General features: G+C 35.5%; 1 protein-coding gene across 2 annotated transcripts in view; it reads left to right on the top strand.

Annotated features, from left to right (window-relative positions):
- cacna1bb (calcium voltage-gated channel subunit alpha1 Bb) overlaps positions 1–14,356 on the top strand; it is a 259,390-nt gene that overhangs the window by 102,542 nt on the left and 142,492 nt on the right. For both annotated transcript variants that reach the window (XM_087300946.1, XM_087300947.1), the window contains exons 6-8: positions 131–222; positions 308–460; positions 4,685–4,872. In XM_087300946.1, the coding sequence (XP_087157072.1) occupies positions 131–222; positions 308–460; positions 4,685–4,872 (433 nt within the window). The remainder of the gene's footprint in view (positions 1–130; positions 223–307; positions 461–4,684; positions 4,873–14,356) is intronic.

The raw sequence follows: 14,356 nt of genomic DNA, 5'->3' as shown, positions 1-14,356 counted from the left end.
AGATTTTTAACACAATTCTGCTCAGAAATAGCAAAAAATGTCTGCTGATTCCGTCTGGCCCTAATAATAGCTTTAAACTGAGTGTGTGAAGGTTTCCATTGAACTCTTTATGTTTTTGTTTGTATGACAGGATTTTGACCACAGTGGGTTCACAGTTCGACTTGAGGACGTTGAGGGCCGTTAGAGTGCTGAGACCCCTCAAACTGGTGTCAGGAATACCAAGTAAGTATCTAAATATTGTACACTTCAGTTTTCCAGTGATTGGTTGTATGAAGAACACAATTAACCAAATTCTTTCTGTCTTTAGGTCTTCAAGTAGTATTAAAGTCCATCATGAAGGCCATGGTTCCCCTTCTTCAGATCGGATTGCTGCTCTTCTTTGCCATCGTTATGTTTGCCATTATTGGTGTCGAGTTTTACATGGGCAAGTTCCACTTCACCTGCTTCAAAGTGGATACAGGTTAGTCTGCTTCCTTTTTTGAAAGAAACATACAGTTTTTTATTGATGTCAAATGACAAATGGTTTTTGTGAGAGCATCTAATATATGATAATAACAATGAAGGCACTGTATAGAATATTCAAAACATTCCTTTGTAGCTCACATAAAATAATGACAAATTCAGACTATGCAAGATAATAAAAACATTAGCAGAGGGAAACTCACTTTGGTGTCATGAAAACATACACATACTTCACGCAGATAATAATGCTCTAAAACCACGTTCTATTTGATTATTAGAACATTACTGGGCCCACACAGAATCTGTGCATTCAGAAATGTGCAGATTTCCACAGATTTTTTATCCCACTATATATATTAAAGGCCTCTATATATTATTCGGTTTTTAATAGTCATTTCAGTAATATTATTGACTAATATGCCAATGTTTATCATTTTGTAAAGTGATATTTCCTATATTATATCAGAGACTTGCTTTGTTATTCATTATTTTATGTTTTAAGTTTTTAGTTACTATACTCTCATCATTCTGAATAAATCTGCAGATTCTCATTTATTTATTTATTTATTGGGTTACAAAATTCTGTGCAGATTTTGTGTAGCAAAAATGTCCACAGATTCTGGCCCTGAATTACACATTTTTATCTATTCATAAACTACATTACAACCCAAAACTTAGTGTACCTCACAAAGGTGAGTGGGCATGACAAACCACCTGTAGAGACACACACACACAAAAAACACTGCCCCTTAATCTAGCAATTAATCACTTAATTCTCTGACCACTAACAGTTCCTTTGTATAATTAGCACTTCTTGTGTGTATTGCCTTTTCTTGTTGAATCCCTGAATGCCTTCTTAATTGCTTCTAAATGCTGACCTGTTCAAACAAATAACGCTTCAGGATGTGGATGTCCATGCTTATGGTTATCAGGTTAATGCAAATGCAAATGTAAAGAGTGAAAAGAATTGAGAAGTTGAGAACTCTGGAAGCTTTATTTTTTGCAGCTCCCTGTTCTGAATGAAGGTTCTTCAAGGCTCTTCCTTTATTTATGCAAATTGTTCTAACTAACTTCAAACAAAGGGTCTGTGACTGAGAAGCTACGGTTTTGGTAAACAGTCATCACTGCATTGTTCTTTTTCCAAATGATGCATTGTACTATGACAGTTCAGCTGCGAGTTATGTCGTTGTTTGGGAAACGCCAGGTTGTAGAATGATATTAATATAAACTTTTGATTTCCACCACCAATTCCAGTGGACGTCTGACAGACTTCAGTACACCCCAGCGAAACACATGATTGATCGACAGAGGCAAATGTAATTACATTTTTTAAAACAGTAATCCTGCAGCAAAATATCATTGATTGCTATCATAAAGCAGATGTTTTTATGAATTACCCTGCAGGCACGGCAAGCACACTGACTCTTTTTTTGTTGTTTAAATGAGTGATTTTTAAAGCTCTTTTCTGACAAAGAGGTAAAAAGAGAGCAGCCGCTTCTTGAAAAAGCATAAAGCACAAATGTTTTTCTATTGTATCTGCACAGCACGGTTCTTGGAGATGAGGATATAAGCTCTGCCGTTTCAGCTGGAGGCTGTGTTTTTGTTTGTGTGTGTTATTTTGCACTCGTGTTTGTGTGTTTATGTACTGTATTTCTGTGTCCATGGCGTGAGAGACCTTGACAGGTTGTTAATGTAATATGTGTGCGCGGGTTATTTCAGTTTGACACAGCGTGTGTAATTAGCTTGTGCTGGTAATGAGGTTTCCAATACGAAGCTGAGCTGCTAACATGTGCTCAGCTGCTGCCTGCTTCACCCCTCAATCAGAAACATCAGCAGGTGCTTTGCCTCAGAGAGAAACTGTGTTTGTGTGTGTGTGTGTGTGTGTGTGTGTGTGTGTGTGTGTGTGTGTGTGTGTGTGTGTGTGTGTGTGTGTGTGTGTGTGTGTGTGTGTGCGCATGTGTGCACGTGTGTATGTGCATGTGCGCACTGTGTGTGTGTATACATGTGCAAGTGTGAGTATGTGTGTGCGTTTGTCCAGTTTGGAAGTGCTGCTTGGAGAAATTATCCCTTCAAATATGTAAAGATTGTTGAAATAGGCTTATAATGTTCATATAGTGCCCATCATAAATGAGCCTGCCGTTTGAAAATTAGGATTATTTTTTTATCCTTTTCTTGGTGAACAGTTACATTCATTAGCAGAAGAGTTTGGTCACCTACTGTAATATATTTATACATTTAAAATTATATTATTTTTATTATATATAATTAATATTACCTGTTTATAAATTTTTTATTATTATAAATTATATTCCAAATTATGTCCTAAATATTCCATATGGTGCCATTTATTTTTACAAAAATCCCTAGAACAGTGTAATATATTTTGCTAGATGATGTACTTAAATTATCCCAAACATTTTGAAGATTGTTTAAATCCAGAAAAATTTGCAATTTTAACTAGTGACCTTGACCATACCATTTTGTGTACGTTAATGACATCACACACCCCCGATTTTAGGTTTGGTTTTATAGAAAACCAGGAAATGACATGCTTTAATATGCTGTGCATTTTATTAGACTGTACAGAACAGCATTATAACATTAACATTTATTTAATATAATAAAAACAGAAGCAGTGAATCGTGGCATAATAAAAGCTTTCCTGCTTATCTCTTGTATGCTATAGATCCCTTTCACATGAAGTCACGCGGTGTCCGGTTTCACTCCACGCAGTGTATCTTTATTTCCACCTACACGGACTCTCCATGGATAATTCACCCAGTCAGCTGTATATTTACTGCAGAGATGGTTTGATGTTCGCTACGGCTGTTTTCTAACAATAAAAAGACTAAATTTTAAGTATAAGATTAGAACCTCTATTTATTTTTTTTACAGTTTTTTTCGTGATTTGTTTTTGCAATAAAAATGACAGATTTTGTGGTGGTAATTCTCAGAAATCCGCGGACAATTTTGCGATAAAAAATATTATTATGTATTTATTTATTGTTTATTATTATTATATAAAATTGTTTAAAATCTTATTTACTATATTAGGCAGCCTACTATGGTGGGTGTGCAATCCTCATCATCAAATCAAATCATAAAAATAAGTGTCTTGTCTAAAATTTTTAGGACTAAAAACTGATTTAAAATATTAGGCATTAAGCAAAAGGAAGGCTGTATAATTTTTATGCACGAACTTACTTTTTCTCTCTCTCAGATTTTACTCCCCGGAACATCTGGCATGTACCTCACTCAGGAAAGGCTTTCCCTACCGTAATACACCTAAAACACGATTGCTGTAAAACTCGTTGCAGGGAAGCGTTTTGGTTTTCTCTCATTAATAGCAGGGAAAGAATTAAACGAAATCACTTATCGAATTCATAAACACCATAATTATCAGCCATACATGTAAAGCACAAATATTGTCCTTCAATCCGGTCACGTCCATTTTTTTTAAAATTATTTTGCATTTAGTTAAGAATTTTTTAATTATAAATTGCGACTTTTAGTTGATTTTGCGTTGGATTCAGCGATCGTGGAATTGCGAAAAACTCGGACGTCTGTAAGATTGAAATGAAGTATTATTAAATTATGAAATTATTTGTAATTAAGGTAAAAGGTGTACTGAATTAAGCTGTCATAATTCCACACTCCACAGTGATAGCGTTATTAAACTATACTTTTTGTTGTGATAACACTCTCTCTAGTGGCGAAAATGACATACTGTGGCTTTCCCTCCCAAATTCCCTTAAAATATACTCAATATTTTTATGTGATTTCACCAGCATGGACCACACCACACTTTGAGCTAGACTTGTTGTAAGGGAACAGTGGGATGAAGGGGAACGGAAGTAAGAGGATAGTGAACAGGTAGGTAGGTTGATTGGGTATCCTACGATGATTCTCAGAGACTTAGAATGGGAGTACCGTTTCTGTAATATTTTGGTAGAGTGATTAGGACCCCCAGATTAAACCTAGGAAGGAATGGAGGATTATAAGGATTGTTAATAGGAAGCAAGGAGGGAGGGAAGATGTGATCTAGAAAACGAGAAGAACAGTTCTAGGGAATATGTGGTTGGTTAAGGAGACAAATTTTAAATCAATTTTGGTGCTTACTAATGTAAGGTTTAGTAAATAATTCCTTAGAAAGTTTTAATTATGTTTTGGGCACTGGATGTTTAGGTCTATAAATGTTTATTGTCTATTAATTTGTGTGCAGGAGAAAAGGCTGTTGATTATCCATGTGGAGCTGAGCCTCCCTCAAGATCGTGTCCCGTTGGAACAAACTGTACGGAGTACTGGAAAGGACCCAATTTTGGCATCACAAATTTCGATAACATCCTCTTCGCCATCCTCACAGTCTTCCAGTGCATCACCATGGAAGGATGGACTGATGTACTATACCATGTGAGTTGTTTTGTTATGTTCCTACCCCCAAATTCATATTGTCTTTCATCTGGAGGATGAAATCAAGTACCCTTAAAAGATTTATTTACTTCCATAAATAAAAAAAAACACAAATATTTTAAGTATTCATTTCCCATTGTACTCAAGTAAAAACACAAAAAAAATTTCATAGGTTTAAGTAATTAATTAAGTAATTAAAGTAAAAATAGCTTATTAATGAAAGTATATTTTACTACCAAAACCTGTCATACACTGATAGCTACTACTAGTGTGTTATTACCAAGCAATGTAACATACATGGTGTGGCCATTCAAAATATACATCTATACTGTGATTGTCAAGCTCATAGAGGCCACCCTTCACTGGAGAACAGACATGCTTTTATCAATCGTCTCACCACAGGTAGCACACTTGTTTCCACCCTACATACACACAAGGAAAAAACACATCTCCAATACATGCCATCTGGTGACAAAAAGATTGGTAAATGTATTTTAAAAGGTACAATTAATGATCAGATAATAAATTATTAGAAAATATTGCACAATGGGGTGGTGATAAGTCTGGGTGTTCATCATTTTCTAATAATTCAATGGATGTAAATCTAAATTATTCAGAGTAGTCATATGGAACTGTACGGGACAGTTCACGCTTTTTAGAAAATGTAAGGCGCTCTGCCTTTTTGTTGATGTTAGAAAAGAGCAGTGCGCTGTAAGTTTTATGTTGCTAGGCAACCACAACAATCTTGTTTGTGAAGTCGGCTCTTTTTCTGCAAAAAGTTGACACTTGCAGAATTGCAGGCTCTCAGATTGCTCCAAAAATGCAAGACACAGCAGGCGGTTAGAAAGCGAGATGCCCGGGGTGCCTAAACAGAATGCAAAACTCTCACTGCTGTTTTGAAAAGGCTGCTGTAAATGTGTTTGGTGTGATCGGGGCCTAAAACTGTCAAGACCTGACTGGAACTACTTTAGCTGTGAGTTCCATGAAAATAATTGCGTACTTTAGATTTTTCATCAGGCAAATAAAATGAAGCATTTAACAGCACCGAAGTATAAGTACTTAAATGTTTCATATGTATTTCAAAAACTTGGAATAGCGCATGCAAGTCATGTACACTACTATATGTGTAATAATTTTTTAAAGCTTGGCATTAATAACCATCACAATTTTTTGTGACAAACACATTTCATACATTGTATGTTACTCTGAAAATCGAATAACTTTTTATATAAGTAATATAATATTATTGTGTTATATAAATATATAATTTTAAGAATATTTAATCATTGCGATAACAATATTCATTAATTAATTCATTTCTTTTCCTTGGGCTTAGTCCCTTCAATCAATCAATCAATCAATCAATCAATCAATCAATCAATCAATCAATCAATCAATCAATCAATCAATCAATCGATCAATCAATCAATCAATCAATCAAACAATCAATCAATCAATCAATTAATCAATCAATCAACTTTTATTTACAGAGCACTTTACAACAACTACTAAAAGTGCTTTACACCAAAGTGCTTTACACAAGTAAACGCAAATTATACAAAACAACAGAAAAGGAGACGATGCAAAACAACACAAATATAATCAATAAAAATCAACAAACATTAAAACATAACAAAGTATCAGTGCTATGCATTAAAAGCCAATTTAAACCAGTGGGTCTTAAGCTTGGCTTTAAAAAGTGGCAGGTCAGTGATTATATGAAGGTCAGGAGGAAGGGTATTCAAGAGTTTAGCCACTGCATAAGAGCAGTCACCCTTACTGCTTGTATCTGACCGAGGGACTTCCAAGCAGAAGTTGTTCAGCAGATTGCAGAGCTCTGCTGGGTTTATGCATGTGCAAAATTTCGCATAAATAGATTGGAGCAATATATATTAGCGATAGCCACATCGGAATGAACCGCCAACTGTTCCGGCATATGTTTTATGCAGCAGATGCTCTTCCAGCAGCAACCCAGTACTGGGAAAGTGATAACAATAGTTCTTGTGATATAACATTTCTCTTAAGAAATGATTTTTTTTTCTTTTTGAAAAAAGTTCATGTAATGATCATATGAAATACGCATGTATTTCACAAAACCTATGCACACCTATATCAATGTGGAAAAAAAAAACGTTTTCCCTTTTTGTCTTTACTAAATAGTATTATTTTTCAGCTCTCTGCTTTGCGGAAATGTTTTCACCTTTGGGCTCGGTCTAGTCAATAGCATAATATTATAAAGATAGTAAGGCCCATCTGATTGGTTAAATATAGATAAACAGCCAATGCATGCCAGTCATACAGAACCCAACCCACTTTGAGCTGGGATCGAACAGGCAACTCTGCGCATGGGAGTCTGTCTCTCTAAGAAGGAGGCTAAAAACCATGTCCCTTTGCATATGTCGCTAGAGCACCTTTTCAGGTTCAGAGGAGGGAGGTTTACTTGCACAGCGCTTCACTAGCTGGCCTCTGCTACAATCACCCCCCTAAATCTCACTGCCATCTGGTTCACGGCACCAATGTATCCTCCGCCTGTCCAACACCACCCAACCTATTCTGAGCTGGGATCCAATCGACAACTCTCTGCATGAGAGTCGGTCGATCTAACAAATAGTGTAAAGACCGTGGCCCCTAGCATCTGTCACTAGAGCACCTTTTCGAGTTCAGAGGATTGAGGTTTACCTGCACAGCACTTCACTAGCTGGCCTCTGTTACACTCACCCCTCTAAACTTCACTCCCATCCCGGTCACGGCACCAATGTAACCCCCACCAGTCTTACACCACCCAACCCACTCCGTGCTTTGATCGAACAGCAACTCTCCGTATGGGAATCGGTTACTCTAACAAGGAGGCTAAGATCAGAGAAGTGAGGTTTACCTGCACAGCACTTCACAAGCTGGCCTCTGTTACACATGCAACGTACAAATGCTTGGCACATACAATTATTTTAAAGGATCTTACCCCATAACCCCGATAATGATTTCAATATATTGCACAGTCCTAATTGATGTAATGATAATACATGTATTAGTATGCTAATTTTTATGATCAACTATCCTAACCTCACAGAAACACAAATGCACTCACAGACATGCGCAGTCTTGAATGTCTATGTGGAATATTGTTTGTGTAATCTCCAAGGTTTTTCTTTGTTCCAGAATTTGGTGGGTGTTTTTTTTATTTGTGTTTTAACATCTGACAGCCTGTGTTCTGCTTGTCTGAGTGTTGAACTCAGGAGACCAGCTATCTGTAAAGATGCTAAAATCTGTGTATGCATGCGCTGGAGTGAATACAAAGTGGAAGAGAGAGCAGGAAGAAATTTGCTTAGTTTAATTGACTTTTTAAAGTCATGTGAAGTGCTTTGATATGTGCAGTTTTGTTCAATGGGTGACAACTTCAACTGAAAAATAAAGACACGGCGGGACAAATAATAGCTCCTCCCCCTTTAAAAAATCAGCCAATAGCATTTTGTTTTTATCACAACTCTTGATCGGTTGAGCTCAAGCACATCAAATGCAAAACAAATGAGAAGTGAGGGCGGGACCTGTCAGATACTAGAGAGCATTTGATTGGTCTGAAGATTTGATGAGAATATGATATAACTATTTTATTTTGATCAATTCAAGTGCAAACTGCAAGCTTTATATCTTTGTAATGTAAATTCTGTTACTGTTTTGGAGCACACCATCTTATAGATATCCTTAAGACTAACATACTGATAGTAACATCAACAAAACTTTCTGTTGATGTCACGTGGACTTTAAACATGCTAGAACCTTTCTGATATGATGGAGTCTTGACAGTTTCTCTATCAAGGCCATCTGTTTCTACCACAGGTCAGTCATTATAGAGACATCACTTTCACAGTGATGCTGGCATAGTTGTTACGGTATCAATAGCGCTTGCGGGGATGGTAGTGTAAACCCATGCTGAGTGACAGAAGAGACAGACTGCTGTAGTTTCACCTGCTCCTCTTCTCCTCTTCACAGTTTACAAATATGTGCAGACCGCCAGGCTGCCAGAACGAGGCGCGGGGCAGCATATGCCACCCTGTTCCCACATCGCCACTGACTGAGAGGAGAATTATGCTAAGCTGAAGTCAAACTGTACACTGGCAACATGCTGCTGTCATATGCAGAGAGCTGCTAGTTATACTGATAGCCTCTTTTTTTTCTCACTTTCACCCACCGACTTTCTAACACATGAGCTCTGGTCCAAAACCCAGTGAGCCGCCTCGCTGCTGTTTTATTCTAATAGCCTGGCTGTTATGTAATCTGTTAAATGAACAGTGGAAATGCTGTTCGCAATAGGGTAATAATATTAATAAAAAAAAAACTTTATTGTTTTTTTATTAGCATTTTTTTGCCTGTCACTTTATTTCAATATCAAACTAAATAGATTTTTATTTGAAGAGCTGAAATGTCCACATTTGGGTGACATTTTAAAATAGTGGTCCATTAGTTAGTGTATTTACTACTATAAACAAACATTTAGTTAAACAATTATTACAGTATTCGTTAAATTAATTTATTCAATAATTTTCTATATATATATATATATATATATATATATATATATATATATATATATATATATATATATATATATATAATGAAAATGTTGAATATATGTCTAAAAATAACCCAATTGTAATCATATATTGGAAAAGTTGGAATTAAATTGATTACTTTATTAAAATTAATTAATACGTTAATACATCAAATTTAATACATTAAAAAATTCAATTCAATTCAATATATAATTATATAATACATATTTATATAATATATAATATATTTCTGCATATATAATTTATTTTCCCTCTTAAATATTAGAAATTTGCTAAAAAAATGTGTCTTCCAAGGTTATTTAAGCATAATTAGTTTACAATTTAAATTATTTTGAATGCTCCCAAGGTTGTCATATACAATTTTTGGAAAATTTCATCATAACACATTATAAAAGTGCTTTGGACCCTGTTCACAAGCCTGTTATAACGCGTTTAATGGTCATCAGCATCTTGAAGCCTTAAAAGCTTTTAATATCATAAAAAAAAAAAAACGTATAAACATAAAAAAAAAAGGTATGAACATTTATATGTATTTATATATCTTTGCTTTAAATTACAAAAAGACAAATTACTGCTTGTGTGAGGCATTTCTAACGGCATATTTCTAATGTAGCGTATAAGGGCCAGGACATAAAATTTGTTTTATTCTCTCCTCTGGCTGCCGTCTTCAGTCTCACACAATTTTTTCCTTTTTCTGAAATCTTTATAAAATTATTATGGAGTTTTTCTTTTATTATTTGAGCAAATAAGATCAATATTATTTGTTGCACTCTCCTATTCACTGCGCTCTAAATTTTCCCAACTATGATGATTTCCACTACTGAGAAACCTGGAAGGGTCTATTACATTGTAAAAGCACTATAGAAATAAAGATGAGTTGTATTGAATTGAATAACAAGCTATTTTCTTTAAATCATTATACTTTGTGTTTGGCACAAATAAATTAATAAATTGTTAATGAAACCTTTGAATTACTTACATGAAAGCAACTAATGCAACTAACAATTTTCATAATCATTTTTTAATGTTCAAACACATGTTTGTTTGGACTTGTTTATTTGTTTGGAATTCTTAATTCCAAGTGGATGTGATACTAAAACTCTTAAAATCTGTAACATGCAGTTTGGTCATTTTACAAAGCAGACAAACTAAAAATATTGCAACAAGCAAATTAATATGGTTTTTGCACTTCACAGAATGAGGCTTTAGCATGGCCTGTGTGTACAGTACGTGTACAGTGTACTGTATATTATTAACATTAAGGCTTGATGACCGCACTGGTGGACCCTCAGGCTTTCTACAGGGTCTTTCAAAACCACCTTTTGTTCTCAGCACACTATAAAAACACGTCTCTGGGAGACCATAGCCAGCTTCATCATTTTATTGCCAATTTGTAACTACTGGAGCTTGTAGTGAAAGCCTTCCCTTTAGCCCTAGGGTTTCAGTCCTATTTCACAGAGTCTGACTCGTTTATGAAGTGGCTCAGTGCAGTTCTTAATCCCTCTGCAGTGACAAGCAAAGAGCTATAATTGGTGACAAATAGAGAGTAAATCAACATATATATTGTTCATCATAAGTCGTAGATCTTTCCCGTAAGTCACACCCGCATGAGTGCCATTTCTCAACAGTGAGCCAGAAGCAAGTTTGAAGTTTTCTTCCATCTTAAAGATGAATAGTAACCATTATGTGCTGTTCTTTTCCTCTATATACACTGTAAAAAATCCAACTTGAAGAAAGTTGAAATTACTTTTTTTTGTTTTTTTTGGGGGGTGGGGAGGGGGGGGGGGGTTGTTGGCAAAAATCAGTAAATGTTTCTGTATAACTACATTTAACACATTTACTTAAGCTAAATCTAAATTTTCTTCATTAAGTTAAAAAGATTAGTTTTGTGAACTTCTGCACTCTTTTTACATTAAGATGAGTTAATCTCAGACCTCCTCACTTGAAAAAAGTAAAGGTTGGAGTATTTTTCACCCTAACAACAACGACAAAAATTATAGTAACACCAATAATTAAACATTAGACAATAAACATTATTGGAAACATTAATGTCATTATTATTAAGAACAACAGAATACAACTGCAATAATCCTAACATAATTTGCAATTATTATTCATTAGCAATTAATTTTTTTTGGCACAGCTGCAGAAAGATATTTTATGTACATTTTCATGTCACATTTACCTTGTTTGAAAGAAACATAGTGCAGGTGGATTGTTAATTTGTATTCAAGTATTGTTTGTGTGTGTGTGTGTTATATAAATAATTAATTCGCTGCTGCCTACATTGACGATGCCATCATCCAATTGCGATGTTTCACATCATATGATGCTAAATTAGTCGACCTCGCCCAACCCTAGTTTCAACACATTTTAAATGCATAGTTTGAACAAGCAGTAATTAGATTTTTAATGGATCGATCGATCGATCAATCAATCAATCAATCGACCGACCAACCGACCGACTGACCGACCGACCGAAAATGTACACATTTTAAGAGTTTTTGTCTTCTAAGGACTTATTATGCAGTCTCTGTCACCATTTTATGGCAGAACATCATCTGTCTTTGCTCTGCTCAGTATGACTGGCTGATGGCTTCAAACATGCTGAATTTCCGAAATGATACATATTTAAACTAGGCACTGTCCTTATAAATAAACTGCATAGTTACGATCTAAACAATTACATTCTTGCCTAAAAAAAGCATCAACAGTACATTATGTTGTCCAACATCAGTGGCGTAGCGCAAAATGCGGAGGCCCCCCTGCAGGGATCGCTGACGGGGCCCCCTGCTGAAGGGGGGGGGGTACGTCATACGTCAATTTGCATATCACTGACGTCATCACGTTCTACCGTTTCTGTTTAACAGCCTATGGTTAATAAAGGGGTATTTATAATTGCACCAATAAATATAACTATCATTATAGATGTGTAACGTTAGTGAATGTGCAGTAATCTCTCATATGAAATAAACTCAGACAAGTTCAGAAACTGTCACTAAAATATATGTGAATGTGAACAAGAAAAGAATAAACGGTCCAAATAAATTGTTAAAATAAAGTAGAAGTAGATCGGTTTGACTGTACAAGGGAAATACCTTCACACTGCCTGTGCTAAATCATTTGTCGTCGGTACGCAGAGGGGTGATCTGCTCTCGGGCTGCAGGTGGGAGAGGCTGCTGTACGAGGACTGACTGGGCCGCCTGTCAGTGCTGTGAGGCGGGGGAGGGGCCGGCGGCATCACACGCAGCTCGTTGAGAAGAGTAGGGACGGTACAGTATGGAAAAATGACAGTCTAAAAAAATCTCCAATAACACACAAAAAAGTCGCTAGATTTGTCGCTAGGGGCGTCTGAAAAGTCGCTAAATCTAGTGACAAAGTCGCTAAGTTGGCAACATTGGCGGCAAGCAATCAGAATGAAGTAGTCCACCGCTTGAGAGGTGTTCAGAGAACACAGACGTGTGAACTTTGGTTCCGACCACAGTTGTTCCCAACAGTTTATTGAAAATCGCGACTACGCGGGGCCCCCTAATCACGCGGGGCCCCCCAGCGGTGCGTGCCCTGCGGGCCCGTCCGCTACGCCACTGTCCAACAGCTGCAATATTTGTCAAACCGTAGTGAGTTGCTTAGCCCCTCTTTAGTCCTAGTGTGGGCGGACTAATACACAAGGGTGAAGAGACTGTACGAGTGCTGATATTGCTTTAATATCTTAGGACTGTCAGCCAATCAGATTTGAGAACCAGACAGAACTGTACAAATAAACATAATCATAAATATAAACACAACACTGAACTTAAGAACTATTTTAAACCTCTACATAACTAACATACCGGAGTGGTCATCTAACTACTAACTATGCATATAAGAGCTACAATGAGATGTTTTCATTATAGTTGTTTAAATGACAGACAGAAAGAAGGCTGGAGTTGAGTGTGAGTTTGTCAACCCAAGTAGCTCCACTGGTATACATATACCCTCTTATAATTAGCTCTGGCCCAAATAAGCCTGCGGAGGAGGAGTCGTTGGATAATGACATGGCAGTCCTCATTTCATGCCTGTTAGTTTTATTACACTCTCGCTGTGCTAGAGATTAATCGCTTTCTGCTTAATTACCACTGCTGTGTCACGCTTGTTTGGGGATTCTGGTCAGATTCCCTGTTGTGGAGCAACACTACCTGTTGAAGAGATGATGAGGTTGTTGATGATGGTGATGAGAAAAGTGTTTAATTTATTTGTTTATTTACAGATCAAACTTTGTTTTAAAGGTATGTTTCAGGGCCAAAATTAAAGTGTCTATTTTAATATTTCAAATAAATTTAGCGGAAATACATTTCAGTGTAGCAGATACAAAGTACAAATTAAACCTACTTATTTTAATTATTACTAACTTTTTGTTACCTTTTATTCATTATTTTATGGCTGCACTGTGATCTTTAAATATGCCAACAAATGATTCTTGATCTAAATATGCCAAACAGGATAGTTCTCATTTAAGTGGGTGTTTTTCGTGAACTGTTAAGCGGGTAGTATAGTAATTTTTAAGGGTTATTTATTCACTTTTTTAATTTTTTATTTTTTGCTCTGAGAATAATTAATTGACCTGGCGCATCAAATAAAATAAAATCTAAAGAAAAACAAAAAAATTAAATAAAACAATAAAATAAATAAAATATATTTTAATTAAATCAAATTCAAAATAAAATAAAATATTTAAAATAAAAATAAAATAAAATAAAACAAAATGAAATAAAGAATTTAATTAAATAAAATATAAAAAATGTAAATAAATTAAATAAAAAAAAATAAAATAAATAAAAATGTAATAAAACGGTCTTGTTTTGTCTGAATAAGATTCCCCTTTTGTCTTTGAAGCTAAAATATGTTTTTATTGTCTAATTGAGTGAGTTATTCATTGT

Source organism: Danio rerio, chromosome 21 (genome assembly GCF_052040795.2).
Source record: "Danio rerio strain M-AB ecotype USA chromosome 21, GRCz13ab, whole genome shotgun sequence".
NCBI lineage: Eukaryota > Metazoa > Chordata > Actinopteri > Cypriniformes > Danionidae > Danio > Danio rerio.
Note: the sequence above shows the minus strand (reverse complement) of the source record. Positions and strands in the feature narration are given on the sequence as shown.